The 24,696-nt window shown below is 43.1% G+C and overlaps 1 protein-coding gene across 15 annotated transcripts in view; it reads left to right on the top strand.

The window, feature by feature from the left end:
- Nucleotides 1–24,696, top strand: part of ANKHD1 (ankyrin repeat and KH domain containing 1) — a 117,772-nt gene that overhangs the window by 89,983 nt on the left and 3,093 nt on the right. For 8 of the 15 annotated variants that reach the window (XM_065643732.1, XM_065643738.1, XM_065643734.1 and 5 more), the window contains 16 exons: nt 1,050–1,225; nt 1,886–2,048; nt 3,153–3,248; nt 4,032–4,148; nt 5,243–5,417; nt 5,770–6,223; nt 6,671–6,748; nt 8,985–9,131; nt 10,582–10,692; nt 12,223–12,372; nt 12,679–14,297; nt 19,275–19,469; nt 20,530–20,784; nt 22,144–22,319; nt 23,427–23,591; nt 24,050–24,096. In XM_065643732.1, coding sequence (XP_065499804.1) covers nt 1,050–1,225; nt 1,886–2,048; nt 3,153–3,248; nt 4,032–4,148; nt 5,243–5,417; nt 5,770–6,223; nt 6,671–6,748; nt 8,985–9,131; nt 10,582–10,692; nt 12,223–12,372; nt 12,679–14,297; nt 19,275–19,469; nt 20,530–20,784; nt 22,144–22,319; nt 23,427–23,591; nt 24,050–24,096 — 4,124 coding nt within the window. Of the gene's footprint in view, nt 1–1,049; nt 1,226–1,885; nt 2,049–3,152; nt 3,249–4,031; nt 4,149–5,242; nt 5,418–5,769; nt 6,224–6,670; nt 6,749–8,984; nt 9,132–10,581; nt 10,693–12,222; nt 12,373–12,678; nt 14,298–19,274; nt 19,470–20,529; nt 20,785–22,143; nt 22,320–23,426; nt 23,592–24,049; nt 24,110–24,696 lie in introns of those variants that run through there. The other 7 variants (XM_065643731.1, XM_065643728.1, XM_065643727.1 and 4 more) reach the window with 7 other exon arrangements.

Genomic DNA, 24,696 nt, shown 5'->3' with positions numbered 1-24,696 from the left:
AAAAAAAAAGCAGCAATGATGATGATGATTTTTTTGCATTAGGGAAAAGCTGACCAGTCCTTCTGAGTTCATAATGAAGCTTAGATTGGCTCTGTTCTGCAGTTCTGAGAAACGTCAGGCTTAAGCTTGATGTGATATTCATTAACAGAACGGATAGATATACATATTTTTTACACATGGCAGGAAGAGAATAGTGTTGCTGATGGTGATTCTCATGTAGAGCAGATTTCTTGTCTACAACAGAAGTAGTGCAATCAAACTTTGTAAAGCTTTTGCGTTGCTGTAGAACCTGTGGCTTCAGTACTGTGACTTTCTGTGCCTCTGAAATGCTTCACAGGTCCCATCCTTTGGTACTCTGGGACAGCTTTGTGTCTCCTGCCATAAAGCAAGCTTAAAGCTTGTGTAGACAGCCAGACTGATTTCCCCAGCACAAAGGAATTTTTGGTAACTCCTAAGGCTGCTGAAATAATTGCTGTGTCTGTCTACCCCGCCTGCTTCTGGAATGACTGTGGCTGGAGAAAAGGGGATATGGATAAAAGCCAGCTCTCAAATGGTCAGTTGGGCATGTTAGCAGCTAGTATAAGTTTATTTAACAGTTTAGCCTGGCAAATAAATTGGGCCCAGATCAGTCTCAGTGCTAAGGGAGACGAGAGAAAAGCTATAAAGCCAGTTTCTGGACATTTTTGCAGAAACACTTCTGTCTTCATTTGCATCTGTTCTAACCTCTGTCTTAGAGATCCTGTTGTAAACTTTGTTTTTGCTGTTGAGACAGGTATTTGGTGGTACTTAGTCAACCGTTTGCCTGGGTTTGTATAAATCAAAGCCCAAGAGCATTTGGGTTTTGTGTTGTGGGATTTTTTGGGGGGTTGTTTTGTTTGGGGTGGGTTTTTTTGAGAAAGAGACTGCTTGAACTTAGGCTTCTAAACTAAATATAGGCAGCTAAAAAAAAAAACAAAAAAAACCTGATTTCCCCATATAGAAATCATTTATGTCTTATCCAAAGTGTATTGTAGAATCTTCACACTCTGTAACTCGTTCTCTTTGCACAGACTGGCCTCACACCTCTGATGGAAGCGGCTTCAGGAGGATATGCAGAGGTCGGAAGGGTTCTCCTTGATAAAGGAGCAGATGTTAATGCTCCACCCGTGCCTTCCTCAAGAGATACAGCTTTAACAATTGCAGCAGATAAGGGTCACTACAAGTTCTGTGAGCTCCTGATTAATCGGTAAATTACTTCTTCTCATTAAAGGCACATTCGTTCTGTAGCTGTATTCCTTTGTGGCAAGGATGCCCTTGTTTTCATTGCCTCATGCATCTGAGAGCAAAGGGAATGGGAAGCTCTTTAAGTAGTTATATCTGTTCCCTCCTCTACAGTGTATCCTGGAGTATCCTGCTACTCCAGTGTTAATTAATCTAAGCAGGCAGCTGGGTCCAGAGGTAAGCAAACTGTGTCTGGCTTGACAGCTCTGTCAGCTGTGCATTAATCCAGTAATTCCAACATGGGCATTTCCCCACTTTCACTTTGGGGGGCAAAGCCTGGCAGTAGCTCTTGAGCTCTTCAAGCTTAGCGCTATGTGCAGCCGAAATCTCAAGGAGTCGTCACCACATTCATGATAATTTCAAGGACCCGCAGTTGCTAGTTGCATAGCTGTGGTACAGTAGGCCACATTATGTGTTTGTTTCTGTAAGGGAGATTTAAATAATCCTTGTGTCACTATGTCGCAACTTAAACAGCAGATCTCAGGGCAGAATTTCTCTATCTAGCCACTAGATTTCAGTAATTAAAGTTGTATATCCAATTTTACCCTGATCTTTTGTGGTCCTCCTTCCCAAATTCCACCTTTAGTCATACCTCGTTTCTCTCAATTACACTTGTACTTTTTAGAGGAGCACATATTGATGTTCGTAACAAGAAAGGAAACACACCTCTGTGGTTGGCAGCTAATGGTGGTCACTATGATGTGGTTCAGTTGCTGGTGCAGGCAGGAGCAGACGTGGATGCTGCAGATAATCGAAAAATTACACCTCTTATGTCAGCATTTCGCAAGGTAGGAGACCAACTTAATTTTATGTTTCAGTGCTAAATGTTTTCAAAACACAGTTTCTCATTTACTCTTAAATCTGAATGCTTGGAAGAATTCCATATAACACAGCAAAATTACTATTGTGATAAAATGCCTGTTTTAAAGTAATCATAATCTGTGTCCTTCATACAGATCTAATTTTTGAGAGGTGAAAAGCTTTGTTCCACTAAGTATGTTAACTTTATTATTTCCAGTTACACACTGTCCAAAAACTTACACTGTTTGAGATTTTACTGTCTTGAGATTACCGCAGTCCTCTCTAAATTTCTGCAGATTATACTGCTTGTTTCAATCCTGCTTCCTTGATGAACAAAATACCAGTATGTAACAAGCTGCCCCGATTCCTTTGTGCTTCTCCTGTTCCATTCCTAATCTGTTGCTGAGCGGGACACTTTGTGTAGTCAGCTCTTTTGTCACCATCTTTCGTTTTTGGAGGAAGAACATTGCTTTGTGGTGGTTTCATCGCTTCCATTGTTGGATGCAAGGGGCATAGCTATAGCAGAGGAGTTCATTAGTTGTAGCTGCTTTGCCTTTAACAGAACATCAAACAAGTGTACAGCTACCTTGACAAGCACCAATACTGAGCACACCACTGCTGTCCCTCCATTGCAGTCAAATATTTTCAGGGACAACAGTTGCTTATCTCCTGCGTGGTTGCACAGCGTACCCTATCAACGAGTGGATCCAGCAGCAAAGGAATGTGTTTGCCAGGATGATATCAGGATAATATTCAGGGGCTCAGTTCCCTGATCAGACTTACCTTGTAATTGGACAATCTAAGTGAACTGCGTGGTGTAAGTGACAAGAGAGTGGATTGGTGTGACAGGTGGAGTCAAAAGAGGGTCTTTACTTGTGGGAGAGCTTGTCTTGGCCACCATGATGGAGAGCACCAAACATGCTGTCAACACTGAGCAACCAGTAACTATGTTTCTTCCCAAAGAGCAGCTTACCAGAAATGTTCTTGCTTGTTTTCAGTCTTTTGCATTGGACTAAGATATCAAACTTGTATTTTGATGATGAATGTTGACAATTGTATACAAGAGACTAGGAATTTTTTTGCTCTTTTAGGGCCACGTGAAAGTAGTTCAGTTCCTGGTGAAAGAAGTTAACCAGTTTCCCTCGGACATTGAATGCATGCGATACATAGCGACAATAACTGACAAGGTGAGTTTAACTTCAGGAAAAGACCCTGTCCCTTATTTTCTGCAGAAATGTACATGAGAAATATAAATGAGAAATCAGTTTTGGGCCCCTCACGCCAAGACAGGCCTTGAGGTGCTGGAGCAAGTTGAGAGAAGGGAACGGAGCTGGGGAAGGGGCTGGAGCACAAGTGTGATGGGAGCGGCTGAGGGAGCTGGGGGTTCAGCTGGAGAACAGGAGCTGAGGGGAGACCTTCTGATCTCTGAACTGCCTGAAAGGAGCTTGGAGCCAGGGGGGGTCGGGCTCTGCTCCCCAGGAACAAGCGCCAGGACCAGAGGAAACGGCCTCAAGTTGCGCCAGGGGAGGTTGAGGTTGGATCTTGGGCACAATTTCTTCCCCAAAGGGCTGTCGGGCACTGGAACAGGCTGCCCAGGGCAGTGGTGGAGTCACCATCCCTGGAGGGGTTGGACAGACATGTAGACAAGGTTCTCAGGGACATGGGGTAGAGGTGGACTTGGCAATGTTGGGTTAATGGTTGGACTCTATGATCTTGAGAGTCTCTTCCAACCAAAATGATTCTATGAAATTTTTAAGTATTCAAAAAGTGAATGTACATTTGATTCGGAGGTTTGTGCATGTCTCCTTTTTAATACAGAACTTTTTTTAAAAAAATCGGTGTTTAGAGTACTATTCTGTTGAGATAGTTTGCATGTTTATGAACACAGGGAAGCTAATCTGTTTGTAGAGCAAGCCTCAGTCATCAATTTTAGTTTATTACAGAGGTAGTAAGATAAGTTTGCATTCCAGGACCTGTTGAAAAAGTGTCACCAGTGTGTGGAGACGATTGTGAAAGCTAAAGACCAGCAGGCTGCAGAAGCAAATAAGAATGCAACTATATTGCTGAAGGAGCTAGACCTCGAAAAAGTGAGTAGAGAATTGCTGTTGTGTAGCCTAATGAACTGTGTGTTCATCTATAGGCTGTTATTTCCTGTGGGTGCTGCTTGGGGTCATAGTTCTTAATGCTGTTGACTGCATGTGTTTTCCTTCCTTTAATATACAAAAAGTGAAGCATATACTGAGGGTGGCAAATTAGAACTGACTTTTCTTCAGCCGCTCCATTGTCATTTTTAGGAAACCTGGACTTGGCAATAGTTACTTTAGGTAGTAGTTCTTTGATTACTTCAGCACAGGTGATGTGTGAATAAGGGAGGTCTTCAGTCTTGGCGGTGTATACGTGGCATGTTATATGTTGTGTAAAATGTCGACCAAAAGCATTTTATGGCCATCTACTCAGTGTTACAAAGGAGAGCCTACAAGCTGCCTGCTGAGCTCTATGGGGTTGAGCAGATAGTGGGGAAGAGCAGCTCACTGAGAATCCCGTGGGGTATCAATTGTGCTCTTTAACAGGCTCTCGTCATGGAGGCTTTTAGAATTTTTGAGGAACAGTTCGTGTGATATTTCAGTAATAGCAGAAGTTTTGGACAAGTTCCATACTACTTTATTGAATTTTCCATGTTGTTGACTTGTTAAACACCTATCAGTTGCTGTGCAAAGCTACTGTGTAGAATAATTGACTTGACTGATTCCATGTATTTAAAAAAGCAGTTAAAAGGATAACAGGTTTTTTTCTGTAATACGCTTAGGGAGATCTTTTTTTATTCAAAGATGTGAACACTGCTGCAAAAACATTAATGAGGTTATTAAATGTTTTTTGAAAAAGGACTGAAATGATGAGCAATTTTTCTGGTTTTCCATTAGAATGACGTTTTATAATACCCCTGGTTTGGTGGTTATTTAGTTGTCATTCTTTAAAATTTTTTTGTGACCAGCTAGTCCTGGTGTTCCTTAAGGTCTGCCCAGTTTCTGCATAATGATTCAGTATGTGAAAAAGTCATTCTAGTTCATCGTGCTCTCCTCTCCTTTCTCCTTCCTCCCAGATGTCTAGGGAAGGTCTGAATTATAAGTATAATTTAGTCTGTGTGAAAATGTTTAAATATGGATCCTTTTCTCCTACATAGTCAAGAGAGGAGAGCAGAAAACAAGCTCTTGCAGCTAAAAGGGAGAAAAGAAAGGAAAAGAGAAAGAAGAAGAAAGAGGAACAAAAAAGAAAACAAGAAGAAGATGAAGAAAACAAGCCTAAAGAAACTCTGGAACTGCAAGAAGATGATGATGAAGAAGAAAATGATGATGAAGGTAAAGAACAAGTGTTTCTATGAACAATGTAGTTGTGGGGGTGCCTTTTTTAACCATCTAGGTAAGGAAATCTCTCTGAAAGCTGGCTTCTCTGGTGCTGTGATGTTGCATACCTTCTGCCCTGGTTCTTCCCTCTGCAGTCAGAGTTCCTGGCAAAATGGCTTTGTTCACTTTCTTCCCCCCTCCTTCGTTCCCTAAAGGTTTTTGTTCTTGGAGGATTTACAGCTGAATGTGGTGCAAATACTCTTGACAGCTCAACAAGGAGCATAACTTCAGCTGCAGTGTCTTCAGTCAGGGCACTGATTTCTATGTTTTGTAGGTTTTGATTGTACATTGACTGTTTTTCTTTCAGTGGAGCAAGAAGTTCCTATAGAGCCTCCTAGTGCAACTACTACAACTACAATTGGAATTTCTGCGACTTCAGCTACTTTCACAAATGCCTTTGGGAAGAAGAGAGCTAATGTGGTGACTACCCCCAGCACAAATAGAAAAAATAAGAAAAATAAAACAAAAGAGACTCCTCAGAATATGCAGATAATTTTGCCAGATCAGCATATATCTCTAGCACAGCAAAAAGCAGATAAAAATAAAATAAATGGAGAGCCAAGAGGTGGTGGTGCAAGTGGGAATAGCGATTCAGATAACTTGGACAGCACGGATTGCAATAGCGAAAGTAGCAGTGGAAGTAAAAGCCAAGAGTTGAACTTCACGATGGATACAAACTCCTCTGAGCGGCGCTACGCCTCGTTGCTTATCCCCGCTCAGGAAGAAAAAACGAGCACCTCGGCTTCGAAAACACCAACAAGGTGAGACTGCTGTATTGCTTCCCTTTTGTTTCACAGGGTTTTACCTGTGCCATTGTACATTTTCTGTAGCTTAAGCTTTACACCAGCTGGTACACTCCCAAAGTCTAGAGAGACTGAATTTGGTTTATTTGCGTGGGTATTAAATAATACTGTCAAGTTTGTTGAACACAACCTCTTCAAAATGGTAAAGATAAGATTTTTTTTCTGGTTTGGATTGCTGGCTAGTTTTTATACTACATTAGCAAAACAGCCAGTTTTCTGTCTGCGCTATTAAGGCATCCATGTTGCATTGTCAACTTTATCAGAATAGATTTTAAAGTGAATAAGCTGGGGATTTAAAAAGGAAATGCTAGCTTATAATCTTTTTACAGATGTGGTTTCTTTACCTTTTGGTTGTTTCATGGTTTCACCATTAACTCATTTGAATTGCAATCTCTTTGTTTTAAGGAGGGAAGAAGTTGATGACTCTGAGCATTTCAGCTGCCAGGTTGATGGCCAGTTTGATTTAACTTTGTCAAGCCAGAGGTGAGAGTCGAAAGAACTCTGTGAATGTACAAGGGCCATATGAATTGTTTGGAAAACCATTCAGTTGCCACAGAATGAGCTAATAACTTCTATAACACCAGTTTCTGAACAGGTCATTGGTCTGAATCAAAAAGCTTATATCCCATCTGAATCTGTAGACTTCGCTTATTTTTACATACAAGTAGTATGAGTCTAATCCTCCATAATTGTCTTTTTTCTTTTCCCGCATGAAGGGAGGGGAGCAGGTATGGAGGTTGATCTGCCCGGCACCTGGCTGACTGAGAGCCCAGCTTCAATAAGAACGCAAACATGGGATCAAAAAGGGCAGCGAGTGAGAGGGCTGTTGCCAGGCTGATTGAGGCACTTGTCTGGGAGTGGGAAGAGAGTCAGAATTTTGTTTTGGTTTTTTTTTTTCCCCCAGGTTAAAGTTAGGTGCAGAATGAGTGGATTTGTTGGAGGGGCTTTGGATTACCCTTAGGAATGTTAAAAACTGGATTTTTGTCTGTGTTCTTTTTTATGAACGGATATTGTTTCTGCCTTGGACCTTTTGTCCAAGGTCTCCTACAAAAGCCTTGGAATCCTGTGCAGCTCACTACAGCAGGACTAACTAAACACATACTTTGAACTCCTTGTTCGAAGCGGTACTTCTGTTAGATAAAGTACACCTAAGAAACAAGACAGTATATAAGCATCAGAATGGGGCTAGTGTATTTTATTAACTTCTGCAGGTGCTCTTTGGCTCTTGCACTACACAGGATGTCTGAAAATTGTTTCTAAATTTGCACTTCCTGAATTCCTCTCCTCTTTAGTCATGGACATGCTAACATCAAGGCTATTGTAATTGATACTCAGAACTCATAATGATGCTTTTTGGAAAACATACCTAGGCATTTTTAGACAAAGCAGAAAAAAGCTTTTGAAGTCTGCTCTGGAATCGATGGAGTTGAAGATGTCCCTGCTCATGGCAGGGGTTGGGCTAGAGGAGCTTTGAAAGTCCCTTCCAACCCCAGCTATTCTGCGATCCTATGATACTCCACAATGGACTTCGTTCTTTTCTTTCATATACATTTTCTTGTTCTCTTTGCCTCAGTCTTACCTGAGAACAAGTAGAGTTCTCCATAGAACTTTCAAATGCCTCGGACAGGTGTATTATGAGAGAGCTAGAACTAACTAAGGTTAAGAGAGAAAAGGCTGCCATTTAAAAAGGCATATTGTCTAAATGTTGCTTTTCATATAATCAGTATGCTTGGGTTACTCTAAATCTGGATAGATCTCAGAAGTTTGTGTAAAGTGTAGTATAAGTAAACAGTTTGCCTGCAAGAAGACACAATGAACATAAAATGCTGTAAAGAATGGGGAATAAAATGGAAGAACAAAAACTTGCATATAGTAAAGAGGAGGAGTGATGCTTAGCAGGACAGCTGAAGCATGAGGCCCTCCCTAAATTTTCCAACTATGCCATAGATTTGCTGGGGTGAATCACATAAGGCTGTTTCTTCAATGACTTGTGAAGACTGCAGACTGTGTTTCAGTGCTGCAGATGAACTTGTGTACTCCTGGTGCTGCTTTTTTTTACCTCCACATAGATCAGTTAGTCTAACAAGAGATTGCTCGTTCTTTCTCTCTTTTTCTCTCTCCCCCAAACTTTGCATTGTTTGCATTGCTAGACTATTGCTACAGCTATATTAGTACAGGTAATATTTGGGCACCTGCTTCCAAATTGATGTCACTGGGACTGAAATACGTAGATATGCTCAAATATCTGTGCCTCAGTTACCTGTTCATAAAATAGAGGAGTGAGAGGCGGAAGCACTTTCCAGGAAATCTGTAACAATAAGAGCTGAAAAACAGACATTTTCAAGTATTTAGTAAGTAAAAGACATTGTTACCAAAGTACCTTTTCTTAAAAAGCTATTCAAAAAGGAGAACACAGTATAGATACATAATCAGGATGTGTCTTAAGTGGCTGCATACCACCTATTGTGAACTATTTCAATCTGACGTCCTTAGTGTTTCTGGTATTACTTTATTCAGTTTAGCACTCCCCTTTTTGGAGGGAGGGTATAGAATGTGGACTAAAAGGTAAAAAACTGCATATGAAGTCACCCAACAGTTGTTCCAGGTAGAAAATAAGAATGAAAACAATTCATGCTAGTAGTTTTAAGCTGAAAAAAATGTATACTGTAATGTTGTCGTTTTATTCTGTAATTTGTAACCGGCACATTTCTGTTCCCAGACTTGACGGTGAAGGTCATTCAAATTCTTTGTCAAATACTTACAAGCCTGTTTCCTTGCCTCTGACCTCTCCAAATGTAAAGCTGAATCTGACTAGTCCAAAAAGAGGCCAGAAAAGAGAAGAAGGCTGGAAAGAAGTGGTTAGAAGGTAAAGACTTTAATTCTATGTTTGGAAACTGTCTGTGAGCTTTTTAGTTTGTAAATTATTCCCAAATATAGAATGTCCAGCAAGCTTGTTTAATTATTTTAATTGTAAAGTTGATTTATGAAACACCTATCCCACTTACTCTTGCAGTGCTGTGAAAACAAGTTGCAGGCCTAATTTGTAGTAACTCTTTGCGAACTTAACGTCAGTATGACATGAGCATTTTATTTGGCACAAGGGTTTTTTTCACCTGTGACTTCAGTGGGGTAAAGGATGTGGGAATAATACAAAAGGGGGAATGAGTAGATGACAGTGAAAAGCCCCCACAGCAGATGAACTAAAAGCAGAATGGATGCTAATAGACGCAGATGATCTCTTCAAGGCTAAAATTCATAGTGCTTTGGGCTGTGACCTTGATTGCTGATTGCGAGGAAAATTTTGTAACCTCAGAGTGCTAGAGGTGAAATTAGATGTAGAGGTTTTCTGTAAAGCAAACATTCCCTTGGAAAATGTACTGGTTTTTATTATGTGGCCATTAACACCCCAATATCTTTTCTGTAATCTTTATGACGTCAACTACTTGTAACTAGAAATGATCATCTGGCTTTCCCTTTTTTGTTCTCTTTATCAAAAAGGAATACAGCATGAACATACAAGTGGCAGATGCTTTGGCTTCACTTACGATGCCCTCCTGCTTTTGTGTTCTGCAATGGTAGTGGCCAAATACGCTCATTTTAGAGAATTTTAGGCTATGTGCAAAGAACATAGTTGTACGGAGCATTTAATGCATTGAGATTAGTGGAAGCCACAGACTGTTCTTAATAAAGGTTAAAAAGGCATTTTAATCTTAAAGTGTTTGAACCCTTAGAGAGTCGGTTCAGTCTCTGCCTTTTGTTGTGCTCCAAATGGGGTTCTCCACTGTGACGGGACCTTGCTAAATGTGTGGTCGCAGAGAGCCCACACTTGGTGAGTCTTGCAGGCATGAAACCGTTCAACAGCCAGCTGACTTTTCCAGGGCTGCACACACTCCCTGCCACTGCCCCTGGAACTGCTCCATCTGTCCTCCTGGGTCTCTCGAGTCACACAGGCGCAACTCAACTGCTTGGTTGGGTATCGTCTGCTCTTCTGCTGGAGATGGTGGGATTCTAGAGATGGCATCCAAAACCCGACCTTTCCTCAGCCCTGAGGAATCAGGCCTTGTCTCCTAAAGACTGTGTCTGTAAAGTGTTCTGCACCGGTGTTTGCTGTGCCCTGACTGATCAAAACATGTGTCCCGTCAAAGAGCTTTTTGATGCGTATGCAAAATGCCCAGGAGCTGCATGCCTTCCTCTCCTAAAGTCTCTCCTGGTCTCAACAAGAATTCTTCTCCCCTCTTTCCATGAGTAACCCCCTGGCTAGAAGGGATGTCTATCAAAGAAGTGACCACTGAAAACATCCCTTCTGCCCTTGACAGGCAAGTAGGCAGAGTTTTGAAAGACCCTCCCCCTAGCAACAATCTGCAGCCAACACCAATTGAACAGTTTCAGCTGCAGAGAGGAGGGCGCTGCTGTTCTGGAGCAAAAAGGTACTGTTTTGGGCACTTCTCAAGGTAAAAACCATCAAGCTTGGCAGGTAGGGAGGGAAATGATAGTGGGTGATGGGCAGGTGGGGGCCTGGGCACTGGGATGAGCTTTCCTGGAGGAGGAAAGTCTCCATGGGTGGTGGCATGGGGTTCCTCGTGGGCTGAGGTGGAAGCAGACCAAGGTATGGTTAGGAGCCCTATGTGGGTGTATTTTGAAAGTTAGGTGATGATGAGAGCTCTGTTTTGGGAAGGGAGTGACTGGGATGTCTAGCTTGAGAGAGGAGCCTTGGAGGTGGAGAGGGGAAGAAAGCACAAAGCATGAAACGGCCTTGGGAGGAGAGCTGGGTGCATGCTCCGAGAACCTGCTTGCTGGGGATGGCGAGGGTTGTAGCATGCTCTCCTGGCAGAAGAGGGGGGAAGAATATATACCTTGGTAAGATGAGGTGATGCTTTAGAGCATTTCCATGTATTTAGATGTGTTTAAGATAAATTGGGTTTCCGTTAAATCCGACTAAGTTAGAAACAATTTCCTGAGGACCAAGTTACTGACGAGTTTCTGAGACTGGAATAGCTAGGCGAAGCTGGTAGCCTCTTCAGGGGGGTGGTGGTGATCTGTATGTACAGTGTTCAGAGGTGTCTGCGTTGTGATCACAGCGGTTTCTGAAACCCCTTTGAATCCCCTCTAATTGTGCAGTGATGAACTATTGCACATCACTGGCAAGCTTGAAAGCGGTGTATGGGCTTGAGAGGTTCCGCTTGGACAGGCTGGGAACAGTGATGGCCCAGAGAGACCTCGGCTGTGGTCTGGCTGCAAGCGTGCCTTGTCATCAAAGACTTCCCTGCACTTGATCCACTGATACCATGTGAACTAGAAAAATCCTAAATTGACTTCTTTCACTGAACACGTGGTTATGGTGTTGTAGCTTGACACTGGGCCTGCTGCTGAAAATCTGTGCTGCCTTCGCAGTGGCTTCCCGCAGCTCCTTAAATCACAGAGCTGCGCAATTTAACCATCTGCCATCTGCTGTTGTGTAGTATCACACAAACTTTCAGATCGCAAGGCCTTGAGAGAGGTGGATGTGTTATTACCAAGCTGATCACTGGGGAAAACATCAGAAAACCGCCTTCTCCTAACTATAAATGGTTGAAGTAGCTAAGCCACGGGCTTTTATATTCAAAAGAGCGCTATTTATGTAAATTTAGGTAGATAAGCTGAGGATATGTCTCACTTCAAAGGTATATAAGATAAAATCCAAAAGTGTTTCTGAAGCAGCATGTGGTACATACATTTGTGTTACAACAGTGGTGGAATGAATGCTTCTGAGGAATCCTCATCGGGTACTGAGGATGATGAGTAATTTGAATGGGGGAGTTCTAGAGAGGCTCCGAAGGGTGAAGAAAATATCAGCAAAAAAACACTTGCTGCCCCGAAACTTAAAAATATACCTTCAGCCACCTGTCAGACAGCAAGGGATTTTTGTATGCCTGTAAAATTTGAATACATTTCACAGATTTCTAATCTTTGTGATATAGGTCAAAGAAATTATCTGTCCCAGCTTCTGTCGTATCTAGAATAATGGGAAGAGGTGGGTGCAACATCACAGCAATTCAAGATGTCACTGGTGCCCATATTGATGTTGATAAGCAAAAAGATAAGAATGGAGAGAGAATGATCACTATAAGGTACAGTATCTAGAAATGAAAATCTTGAGTTAGTCCACAATGTCATTTATTAAGAAGTTTGGTTGGTTTTTAAGATGGAACATATTTAGCTTCTTGGTACTAGAATAGAACATACATTGCTACTGCCAAGATACTCTGAAGGTCTGCTTCTTCAAAGATAATCCTTAAGATGCACAAAAGTCAATAAATAAATTCTTGAAGTAAACAGGCAATGACTTGCAGACCAGTATCAAATTGAGGCTATGGAATGTTGCACAAAGTGGGTTTTCCTTTTGCAAAAGATAAATATGTTTGTATTTAATCTAGGGGTGGTACAGAGTCAACACGATACGCCGTGCAACTCATTAATGCCCTCATTCAAGATCCTGCCAAGGAACTGGAAGACTTGATTCCTAAAACTCATATAAGAACACCTGCTTCGAGTACCAAATCAATCCATGCAAACTTTTCATCTGGAGTCAGCACTGCGACTGCTTCAAACAAGAACTCCTTTCCTCTCGGAGCACCACCCATAGTCACATCGCAGTCATCAACACTATCTACTTTTCAGCCTGCTAACAAATTAAACAAGAACGTCCCAGCAAATGTGCGCTCATCTTTTCCGGTGTCTCTTCCTCTAGCTTATTCTCACCCTCATTTTGCCTTGCTGGCTGCCCAAACTATGCAACAGATCCGGCACCCTCGCTTACCTATGGCCCAGTTTGGAGGAACTTTTTCACCTTCACCGAACACTTGGGGACCATTCCCAGTGAGACCAGTTAACCCTGGCAGCACAAACAGCTCTCCAAAGCATAATAGTTCAAGTCGTGTAGGTAGTCAGAATGGAAATATTTTACAGACGGAGTCTCCTGGATTAGCTACTTCTAGTTGTCCCATTACTGTCTCTTCTGTAGCTGCTTCCACCCAACCACTATGTGTAACCAGTAATCGGACTCCCTCTTCCGTCAGAAAGCAGTTGTTTGCCTGCGTTCCCAAGACAAGTGCTGCAGCAACAGCGATCTCAACTGTGACGAGCACCTGTAGCACTCTGCCTTCAACTTCCTCTGCCCCCCCAAACAACGGGCAAGTGCCCACAGCATTTCTGCCACCTAATGCTCCACAAACACAGCATTCTGGACCTAAAGCGGACTCTTTCTCGGCTGTCTCAGCACCCAAAGAGAAGGTGTCAACGCCAGACCAGCCCACTGCAAATGCGTGCACGCCATCTTCAGTTGCAAGTAGTTGCAGTATGTCAGCTAGCAGCAACTCAGGAGTCGCTGAAACTGGCCCATCGAGCAGTCCTGCACCACTAAATAATGTCCAAGATGAAATACTGCCAACCAGCGTGTCAGAGATCAATCCTTCTATGTCAATGCCTTTTTCATCCAGCTCAGAACCTGCTCCTTTAAGCTTAGCGTCACCCAGGTCAGTTGTTGCAGATAATCAGGACAACAGTAACTTACCTCAAGTAGCTGTACCAGCACCTCGAGTTACTCACAGGATGCAGTCCAGAGGTTCTTTCTATTCAGTGGTACCAAATGCAAACCTCCACCAAGATCCTCAGTCTATTTTTGTTACTAATCAAGTTCCTTTAACACCTTCTCAAGGTCCACCTGCTGCAGTGCAGCTTTCGTCAGCCATGAATGTTATGAACAGTTCTCAGATGCACATTAACCCAGCAAACAAATCATTGCCTCCTACCTTTGGGCCAGCAACGCTCTTCAATCACTTTAGTACTAGTCTTTTTGATAGCAACCAGGTGCCAGCTAACCAAGGATGGGGAGACTGTCCACTATCTACCCGAGCAGCAGCTGACCCATCTTTCACTGTTCAGTCTACCTTTCTGAATAACTCTGTGCTAGGACATGTGGAAAATGTACATCCTGACAACTCCAAGGCTCCTGGTTTCAGGCCACCTTCCCAACGGGTTTCGACTAGTCCTGTAGGTAAGTCATTAAGAGCATGTACTGGACAGAATTCTTTCTCCAACTGTTACACTTCAGTCATCTCAAACTGATTGACAAGTAGTTTACAAAGGACAGTTAGAGAATACTAATGTAACAAGGATGGCCTGTTTTTTCCAAGTGCTTTTTAAAATGTTGATGACGATTTTTGTCCTTTTTAGTTCCTCTAGGATGTTAGGTGTTTGGAACATTGCAGGTGTTGCATTGCTTGTCCTCTGTAAGACACAGGAATGCTTCCACCTCTTTGTAGAGTTCAGAGTAGCACTGATTTTCACTTTTGGGTTGGAATGGAACCTTGGGTCGAGTGATACCAAACCTGAAGCAGTGGGGCCAGGACTCTTGACAGGTTCCAGCTGCAGGAGTGACCGCAGGCAGTTGTCAGTGTTTCACCTGAGACTCCAGCTTGACTCAGTGATGGTAAACTCTCTGTTCTTTTTGTCTCATGATATGGCTCTGGGATTTTAATAAGCTTGTCTTGTGCTTTGGGAGATCGATGTGCTACTGCATGGTGTGTTTTATTAGGAATTTACTGTCTTCCTGCTGTTAGGTATTGCAGTTCAAACTTACCTGCACATATTTGAAATGGGTTAGCAGCACTTACACTGCACTCACACTCCTTGCCCTTGCTATGCTCTGCCTAAAGGATTATTATCATCTTAGTGTTCAGACTATGTTGCGGGCAAGTGGCTGCACCCATATGGCTGGAAGGGACCCTCAAGAGCTCTAGTCTGTGCCACCCTGTTCTCCTCTTCAGTCTTGCCATAATGGCATTATGGTGCCTTGAAGCTGCGTAGCTAGAGAGCCTTGCTTTGAAGGTGTCTTTAGTCTTGCAGTTCGTGTTAGAGATTTGGAATAACCCTTCAGGACTTGAATGCTGGACTGGGACAAGTCCAGTAGTTTGACTTTCAGGCTAAAAGGAGAAGGGGGCATTCCCGTTCCTCTCAGTTGATTGACAAACATGCAGGACTTCTGAAAACCAGAACACATCTCCCTGACTAGCTTTAACCACAAAACTGGATGTTTGCTAGCACTGAAGTTTTCTTAATAGTTTCATTTGGGTCATATAGCTCTGCAAAGCAAGCAAATACCTAGAGCTTTTGTGTCCCAGAGCAATAAGCAGAACCACATGTAAGGCCGTGGAAGGTAAAGTAGCTGCACCTTGTTCATCATATAGGCTGCTAATAAAAGAATTGCCAGACCCTCCTCAGCAGACTTCAGAAATACTTCATGCCGTCTCAGCTTTTTCTCTGCAGTGCTCTAAACTGGGAGTTGGCTAATGCTGGAATAACCCCTGCGGAAGGAAGCTTATGGCAGATGGGATCTGCTAATTTTTTTGATGATTGCATCTTGCATATACAAATATGGCTGGCTGGGACTTCCCATAGCAGCAAAAAATTTAACTGTACCTTTATGCTAAGGTCATCTGTTTGTCACTGGGAAAGAACTCTTGGTCCTTTTATATATCCTTAAATGACCGTAAGTATTTAAAAGGTAGTCTAAGTCTGTTTCTTCCCTGAATTAGGAGGGTTAGGTAGATACTCAAGGAGAGCTCATGTGGTTGACTCCAGGGAGATAAGTGTGAAGTTCTTCTCAACTGACACACAAAAAATATTTGGACCAAATACGTTTTTTCTGAGCTGGAATTTGATTAGGATATTGCAAAGTGAAGAAAAAAACTAAAGTAGGTAGATGTGCCACTAAAATTCTACCTGACAGGAGGTGACTGATTACTCAGGTCTTTAGCTGATTCATTTAATGTCATTCTACTTAATACTCCTTTAAATCACTTTCATTTCAGAGTCTAAATTGTCTGTGGTACGGGAGGCGGGGGGGAGCCTGGGGAGAAGGGGTGAGCGGGGATGGTGGGCTAAGGACCTCCCCCATGCCTTCCCTCGGGGTGTAAGTGTGGTGCTGTGGTGTGTCCACTCGTCTCATTCACCTGCTCTTCCCAGGGGAACAGACCTTTCTGCTCAGCTCAACCTCCAAGCTGGGTTGAGCTGGGAACGACCTTGGCTGTTTCCATCGTGTCCAGTGGCAGGTTTCTTGAGATTTTTGAGAAGCTGGGAGGGAAAAGGGCCTGTTACTACTGGCTTGCGCTTTGGCCAACAACAGTGCGATGAGCAAGGAGCAGGCTGGGCCTTGCCTGGCGATTCAGTGCACTTCTGTGCGATGGGAGGAGCAGTAACGGCCGTCAAAGCAGGTTCCCTAATCTCAGCCGTGACTCTACGCCTGACGGAGCAGAGGTTTGTCTTTTGTGCCTGTCTTGCACAGTTGGACTGTGGCAAATTTTTCCACAAATCAGTCTCTCTTAGTGATCACCTCTAAGCTGATTTGGTGGGGGTTTAATATAATTTAATCGTACAATAAACCAGCTTTTTTCTTAACAAGTTGTTCACCACAGGGTGGATAGAGTTTGGGTGCTCTGATTTTCCTCTTCATGGGTAAGCTCGGTTGCAGCGTGAATTTTCTCTGATTCAGTGGTTCCTTTGAGGCACAGATACGTGTGCAGATCTCCTCACCGGCTGTGGATCTGTTCTGGAAATGGCCTTTTGTCTCACTTTTGTCTTCAGATCTCTTGTCCAAGCAGCTTGCAGATTGAGGGCAGAATTAACCCAACCACTTGGGAAGGCTGTGGAGAAGACCAAAAGAAGTGTATTTGTTACTTTTTTCCCCCTCTGCGTTTTAAGAACAGGTTTGAGACCTTGCTGATGTGGCATTAGAAGGTATCACAAACTTGAAATACCCCAGCTTAGGAAGCAGCGCATGAGTATGAAGTTGTATGGAATGACTGGCCTTCCTGTTTTACATGGAGTGACCAAGTGTTGTGGCTGTTTCTCTAAAGGTAGAGGTAGCTCGTGGAGTAACTAGTTTCTGCAGAAGTGCCTGGGGGCTTTGACAGACTGCATTTTGAGTGGAGTTTGTGTGAGATTGATAAACTCATCTGAAAAGCTCAGTTATGCTTTCAGAGCATGATGAAGAGTTTGAATTCATAGCCAACGTAACTGCAGAGTATGGTATTGCAAACGGTTTTAGTACTGGAAAACTTAATTTTGTTGCTAGGTACATGAATAGGAAGCTCATTACTGATATTATGATTCTGTAAGTCATTGTTCATAGAAGCCATTTTTAATATTGAGCAAAGCTGTTTTTCATCCACTTTTATGAATGGCAGAATAATGGTAAAAACTGTTCTTTACAACTTGGAGACTGATCACTCTGAATTTGTGTATCTATGGCTGTCATCATCTATGGCAACCTGTGAAAGTTACCCAGCAGTGCTCAAGTGGTCTTGGCTGTACAGTCATTGCACTTTGAAAGCTGTGTACCTGTCCTACCAAGCCTCCAAAAGGCACAGCTGGGCATCTCTCTTCTGCAGAAAAGCTATTTTTGTCACAATCTCTGCCTTGTTCTCTGTTTAGGAAACCAGCAGTCCCCACGGGCAGCAGCAGCCCCGTTACCCCTCTGTATGGGGCAGAGACTCGGGATCTTCGGTGGTTTGTCAGCCAGCTGGAGACTTGTTTCTGATGTGCGATGAAATTGGTTACCACAGGGGCCTTTTGACTACCTCTGAGCCGACTTTTGTGGGTGGAGAGTTAACAAGAGCATCCCATCAGTAGCTTCATGGCAGATGCCCAGGGAAGGCCCTTGGCTGGAGTTGCTGCAATCTCTTATGTCCGGGCTCCATGCTGGAGCCCAGTCTGCAGCTCCTGACAAACGCAGATCAAGCAAACTGTGTTTGCAGGCAGCCTGCATGTTCATTAGCATCCGCCTCGTAGCCATGGAGTCTTGCACTTTGTGACGTGACGAACCCTGAAAGGTTGTCCTCTCACACTCAGATCTCCTCATCATGTTCTGTTGGTGGTTGTGATTTATTTCTCCTTATCTATAATGGCGACTTGTCTTTTTTTAACCTTTGGGATGAGGCTAGTGAAAAAAATACCTACTTCAAATCCAGCAAGTCATTTCTGTCAGTGTGACCAGGCTGGATCTGATACTTCTGGAAGCGGTAAATCAGGTTGGCTTGGTTGATAATATTGGGAGAGAAAGACCTGGCTTTCACATCCAGATGGTGAAGGATGCACCGCTAGTCTGTGAGTTAAGGTATTGCCTGTCACCACTGCTGTTTGCAGACTGCTGTGGTGTACGTAGGTACAACCTTCAACCTTGCTCTGCAGCAATATAGGCTGGTCCTGGTTGTGGTCATTTTGAAACATTTAAATGGTTTTGAAACTAGTCTTGTTTAATAGGCCCTTGAAACTAAACCCAAAACTCAGGTGAACCATGGCCATGCCCGTTTCTGCTTTCAGCTAGTAATGTGTGATAAGAGTTTTTACAACATTTTGGGAAAGTACTTAAAAGCTTCGGCTTATTAAAAAACTGTAATTCCCCCTTGCTAATGATTTTTGTGGGACTTTGAACTTTCTCTCCTTCTCTCCCTTCCTCTCGTGCAACACTGTAGAAAGACGACCCCTCAGCTGTTGTGCTGTGCATCAGCCCTGTTTCTGTGGACACAGCATGCTCTGACCGATCTATATGTGAATGTACCTATAGGATGGCAAAAAACCATACTGCAGAGAACTGCTTTCCTGGTGCTGGATTCCCCTGGGACTTTCACAGAGCCCTGTATCCCTGTTTCACTTGTGTGGCTTTTTCGTAAGCAAAGATCCTTGCCACTCCAAGCTTTCCTCCTTTGCACTCCCTGCTAAGATCATTTCTTTTCAGTGACCAAAGGGATGGCTGTTTTTGTTAAAACTTCAGACCAAGACAGAGAGCATACAGAAATGCCTTCTGTCGGTTTCTAAGGGAGGAAAATCGTGCACCTGTAAAATGAACTTACTATGTGCAGATACCCCCAAAGGTGATAAGATGCTTGAATTATATTTGGAGCACTAGCTCTCTCTGGTGCTTCAAAGCAGGTTCCCAAAGAGAGTTATTTAATCAAATTTATGTTTATTTCAGGCTTACCCTCTCTAGATCCATCCAACAGCTCTACAACTTCTTCTTCAGGTCCTTTGACAGGCTTTTCAGCAAACATACAAGGAGCACGGGTTTACCTTCAAGGGCCAGCGCCTGTTGGGACTCCCAGCTTTAACAGACAGCATTTTTCACCACATCCTTGGACAAGCGCAACAAATTCATGTAGGAACTTCATGGGTCTGTCTTAGTTAACTATAAATTCATAGCTATTGTCTTTAGTAGATTTGTAATTTGAGGGGAAATTAGCCAGTGATACACAAAATGCTTTCCAATTGCTTTTAGCAGGTGTGAGGGTGGCATGTGTTTGTTTCCATGTAAAATGCCACTAGTTCTGGTAGGATTACTAAAGGCGTATTTGGGCAAAAAAATCAGTCATTGTAGGCTCTGAGCGGGCATGAAGCTGTGGGGGAGTTGAGGTGATTATACCAAACTAAAGATTCCCCTCTAAATAGCATGAGTGTAGTATTAGGTGAAAATACCACATTTGCCATGGTTTGAAGTTATGCTTGCCTTTTTTTTTTTTTTTCAATTGGGATCCTGGGATTATTTCATGTTACTTAAAATGTTCCAAAATCTTTAAGCATCATCTGAAGTAACAGTGGGTTTTCCTCCTAATGGGAAGAACATGGAAGTAGCTTTACAGAAAATGTGGGTCTTTGATTCAGAATCTTAAGTGAAGAGGCTTTTCATGTCACTGCATGCAACTTCTTTGCCACTCTGAGCTTAAGAACCAAAACATTTAAATGAGTGCTCAAAGGAAGTTGGATTTCCCAAGAAGAGTCAGTGACACTTCTGAAGTTGGTGGGACTTACACTCCTATGTTACACATGTGGCTTTGGGAAGCTGTCTAATTTCTCTTCTGCTGGAAGTGGTAGATACCAAAACCAGGCTGTTTTGATATTTATGGTATGATGGTTGATGCTTTCACCTCTTCCTGAAACTCTTCCATGTTTCTTATTCATTCTTGTAATTGATTTAGATGTGCTGCTATGTCATGAGAATATCATTGGATTCTGATGGCTGAAAGCATTTGTGTTATACTGTCGATTTTTAGAGTTAAAATAAGCTCTAAGCAGAATTTCTGTGAAAGACTTGAAAAATACTTGCCACAAAAAGCCTCTAAAACCCTTTTATAATTTGCTTTGAAATAATCTTGGGGGGCATAGAGCGGGTAGCATTGATGCTTGCTAGCTTGTGTGCTTTGTGTGCAATTAAGCAAGAGAAATGTTCTTTCCAGCAGGTGAATCTCCTATTCCATCAGTTTCCTCAGGATCATCTTCGCCCCTTTCAGCTGCTTCCGCACCTTCTAACTTGGGCCAGCCAAAAACGGGTAGCGCCAATCAAGATCGAAAGGTCCCCCCTCCCATTGGGACAGAAAGGCTCGCTAGAATTCGACAGGGAGGATCCGTCACTCCTACGCCCTTAGGAACCAACTTCACGGCTCCAGTTGGTCATAGCGGTATTTGGTCCTTCGGAGTTAACAGTGTATCTGGTAAGTCTGTTGTACAGCCTGGGGTAGCCCAAATAAACTTCTAGTGCCTTTTGGAAATACTACATTTGAAAAGAAAGTTGAGGAGAAGGAATAAAGTTCCACAGACAGTAATCAGCTTTCATGTAGTATGTCCTAAAGGGAAAACTGGTGTCAGTGGGAAAGTGTGTATCAATGAAAGTGCTGTGGTTTCGTCTCCTAATGTAGGTGATTCTCACCTGACCTAGATTGTCTGTCAGCATACACTTGTAAACCCTGACAACAGTTCAGAAATTTCGTGTTACGTCTGTCGAATGATACAGAATTTAAAAAGTGAACAACTTTTATCTGTTAAGGGGGTTCATTTCCAAGTCTGACTCTTGGCCTAAAAGCACAGCCGCCTCTGTCCAAGTTTCTAGCTTGCTTTCTATTCACACTTTAAAATGTCAGTTGTGGTCCAGCTAATGTATCCAGGACCAAATAGTTATGGATGCTGATTTTTTTGCATTGATCTCTTCTTGAATAGTATGGGGTGACTTCTGTTTCAGGCAGGCCCAGTTTCAGAAGAATAACTCTGAAACAGCTGAAGTTTTGCATTCAGTTTCCTGATAGCTTGAGGTTCTTGTGGAAAGGAGGAGCTGCAGCATTTGAGGTGTAAAGTGTTTCCATTGGTAACTTTAAAGACAAATATTTAATAGTCCTGTATGTGTTACATTTTTTCAATGAAGCCCTTCATGCCTCAATTAACTTCTTGTCTCAGCATTGCTGTGTTTTTTCATTAAAAGCCTGTATGTGCTCAGAGGCACTGCTTGGAGGTTTATAGGATCTTAGGTGTTCTGCTGTGGACGCCTGAAACATGCAGTTACTCGTAGTCCCTATTATCTCCATACTTGTCTGGACGATCAAGATGCAAACAGCACATACATGCAGACAGCACGTGCCTGGCCAGGCTTCCCTGGCCTCACCAGTCTCTCTTTATTTCCCTTTTTTTGCCTCTGTCCTAAGTGTAACTTTTTTTCCATGTTCCTATAGTACATGAGAGCACGTGAGAGCTGGAGGGAAAGAAAGCGTGTGTGCGTGTAGCCAGCCCTAGATAGTGTTACGTGCTGCAGCTTCCCTGTGAGAGGCCTTGATGCTACAGATCAGACTTGTGTGTTTGCGTTGTCTGTAATGGGTTATTAGCCTAAAAACTGCAGGTGTCTTTCTGCTTGGTGCAGGCTGTGGAAGGTCTGCCTTTGCTCAGAGCAGAGCCCTCAGATACCTCTGTGGCTGGGTGTTTTCAGGGAGCCTTTGGATGTTTGTAGGTGTGTACAGCTGCTGAATTCTACTCCAAAGTATATTGCATGAATTGTAATCAGCCATTTTCAATCTCCTCCTTTCCAGAAGGCTTGTCAGGCTGGTCTCAGCCTGTCATGGGAAATCATCCGATGCATCAGCAGCTGTCAGACCCAGGCACATTTTCTCAGCATCAGCCAATGGAGAGGGATGATTCCGGAATAGTGGCTCCCTCGAATATTTTCCACCAACCTATGCCAAATAGTTTTGTGGATTTTTCTAAAGTAAGTTTCAGAGGGTTGGATTTAGTCTATAAAATGACACAAGGACTTCCTTTGTTGTATTTCCTGTTGTGTTTAGTGTGCCTCTTCTACCATTGCTTGCCACACGTAGTCCTGAGCCTCCTTTCATCCCAGTACTGACTAGAAAAGGTGCCCAAGCCTGGTGGCATGTGTAAACAAACCCAGAATTTGTAAATTGCAGATGCTCTCTTGTCAAGTAGCCGGATACCTCCCTTGCTCGCCAGTGTTTCCTTTCTCAGGGGCTTAGCTGCCCGGAAACATTTCATAAGGCTTGCTCAGCTCTTGAGGCTGATTAGAGGTTTGCTTAAGGCTTTGAGTACAAATCATGCCCATGAATGCTTCATGCCTTTCTTAAGGAAGCGGCAGGATGAGAGGACCGCTTGTGAGCCTGTGCCTTTTATGTTAATGCTGGAAAGCAGCTTGAGGCAGATGGATGCAGCCAAGCTATAGTCAGCTCAGTTGCTGCTGGAGGGATGTCCAGGACAATGTGCTCAACAGCAGACCTGCTCACAGCATCTTTCAGAAGGAGCTACAGTGTGTGCTCTTGGGATCTTCTAAATTGCAGAGCAGCAATCATTCAGACATGGGAAAGAAATCTCATGGTTGCTGAAAGCTGCTCTCTAACCTCCTCTCTCTGAACTGGAAGAACATTTTAGATGGCTGTTAGTAATGTACAGAAAATCTTCAACTTGGAGACCTGTAGGCTCAAGCCGCATACGGGCTTTGCTGAAATGCAGCCCCCAGCTGCAGTCCTGCATGCACCAAGGTTAGAGCCTGGGAGGGAGCACTGAGATCACTCTGTGCAGCTGCCGTGTCTGGCTGAAAGCACTGTGCCACTGCACGCTGGTGAGGTATAATTCCAGAAAAATGGGTAAACTGACTTGAATCTTAAGCTCTGAAGAGTCACTGTATTCCACCTGCCTAGGTGTGCAGCGATACCCGTTTCCTTGCAGTGCTAAGATATTTGCCAGTAGGCAAACGTTACATGTGGATGTGAACTGCCTCTGTCATCTTGGCAAGCGCGGTACTGCAGTTGTCCTTCCTGACCGCTGCCTTCTTCACTGACGGCGCTTTCTCTTGTTCCTCCAGGGCCTGCCGATTTCCATGTACGGCGGCACTCTAATACCCTCGCACCCCCAGCTAGCGGATGGCCCGGGAGGGCCCCTCTTTAACGGGCTCCATACTCCAGATCCCGCCTGGAATCCCATGATCAAAGTTGTCCAGAACTCAACAGAATGTACTGATGCTCAGCAGGTAGTGTGGCTGCTTTTTTCCACCTTTGCTTACCTGAGGCTTTTTATGGTGATGTGCTTTGGTTTGGTTTTCTTCATCTTTGGGTAGGTGCCATTTTTTTTTCAGTGCTTTGATACTAGAATTGAGATTGTTTGCATGACTTTTCCCCTACAGTCAGCATATGTTTATATAGTGCTATCCATACCAAACCTTTCAGATAAAATAAACAGCATTTCAAGACTGCTCAGCCAGGTAATAGACTTTGTTATAAGGGAGAGGGTTTGTATCTATACTCAGAATCTTGCAAGTTGTCAGTCAAACCTCTGCCAGAGCTGAAGAGGGCTCCCAGCCTTTGAACGGTCTGCTTGTATTTTAGGGGGAAGCCTTAAGCTTGCCCTCTAGTGGCTCTGTTAAACGCTCTGTTAAAGGAACCTTTATTTGTTTTCATAATAGACTTGTCTTTTTATTTCTTGCTGTAGATTTGGCCTGGCACCTGGGCACCTCACATTGGAAACATGCATCTCAAGTACGTCAACTGATTTAAGGGGGTCTATGCTTTTTTAGCCTTATTTTGGGAATCTTTATGATCTTGAAGAACCCTGGGGATTTCTAAAAATGTGCCTAACTAAGCAATTTTTTTGTAGGCTGTAACAATGGAAACTTGATTACCTGTTATATAAGAACAAATTGATTTACTTACACAAACTGATTCAGTTCTCCAGTTTAGCCATTTTGAACTTCAGGCAAAACTAGTGCTTTTGGCTAAACACTGCTGAATACTCCTTGTATGCAGCAGAGAACTAGCTGATTATATGATTTCAACCTTTTAAAAGGGGGTGGTAAATACATGTATAATTGTTTACATACTTAAAAGGAAAATCTGAGTAAATTTCACGTCGTATAGTGGCTCTACTTTATGTAGCCTGTATTAATGTGAAATATTTACCTGAATATTCAATAAAAGGCGAACAGTATTTGTAGGTTGTGTGTGAGAATTTTGGAGGAGAATGTATGTTGTCATCAATAGCTGCTGCTGTGCCCAGTGATGGATCCTTTCAGGTCACGTAATTAGCACGTGGATGCAGTCGGGGTTTGGGGGAGGGTTGTGATCTGCAGTTCTCTGCAA

The sequence above is a fragment of the Caloenas nicobarica genome, chromosome 13, assembly GCF_036013445.1.
Source record: "Caloenas nicobarica isolate bCalNic1 chromosome 13, bCalNic1.hap1, whole genome shotgun sequence".
NCBI lineage: Eukaryota > Metazoa > Chordata > Aves > Columbiformes > Columbidae > Caloenas > Caloenas nicobarica.
This window is presented reverse-complemented; position numbering and strand designations above follow the sequence as displayed.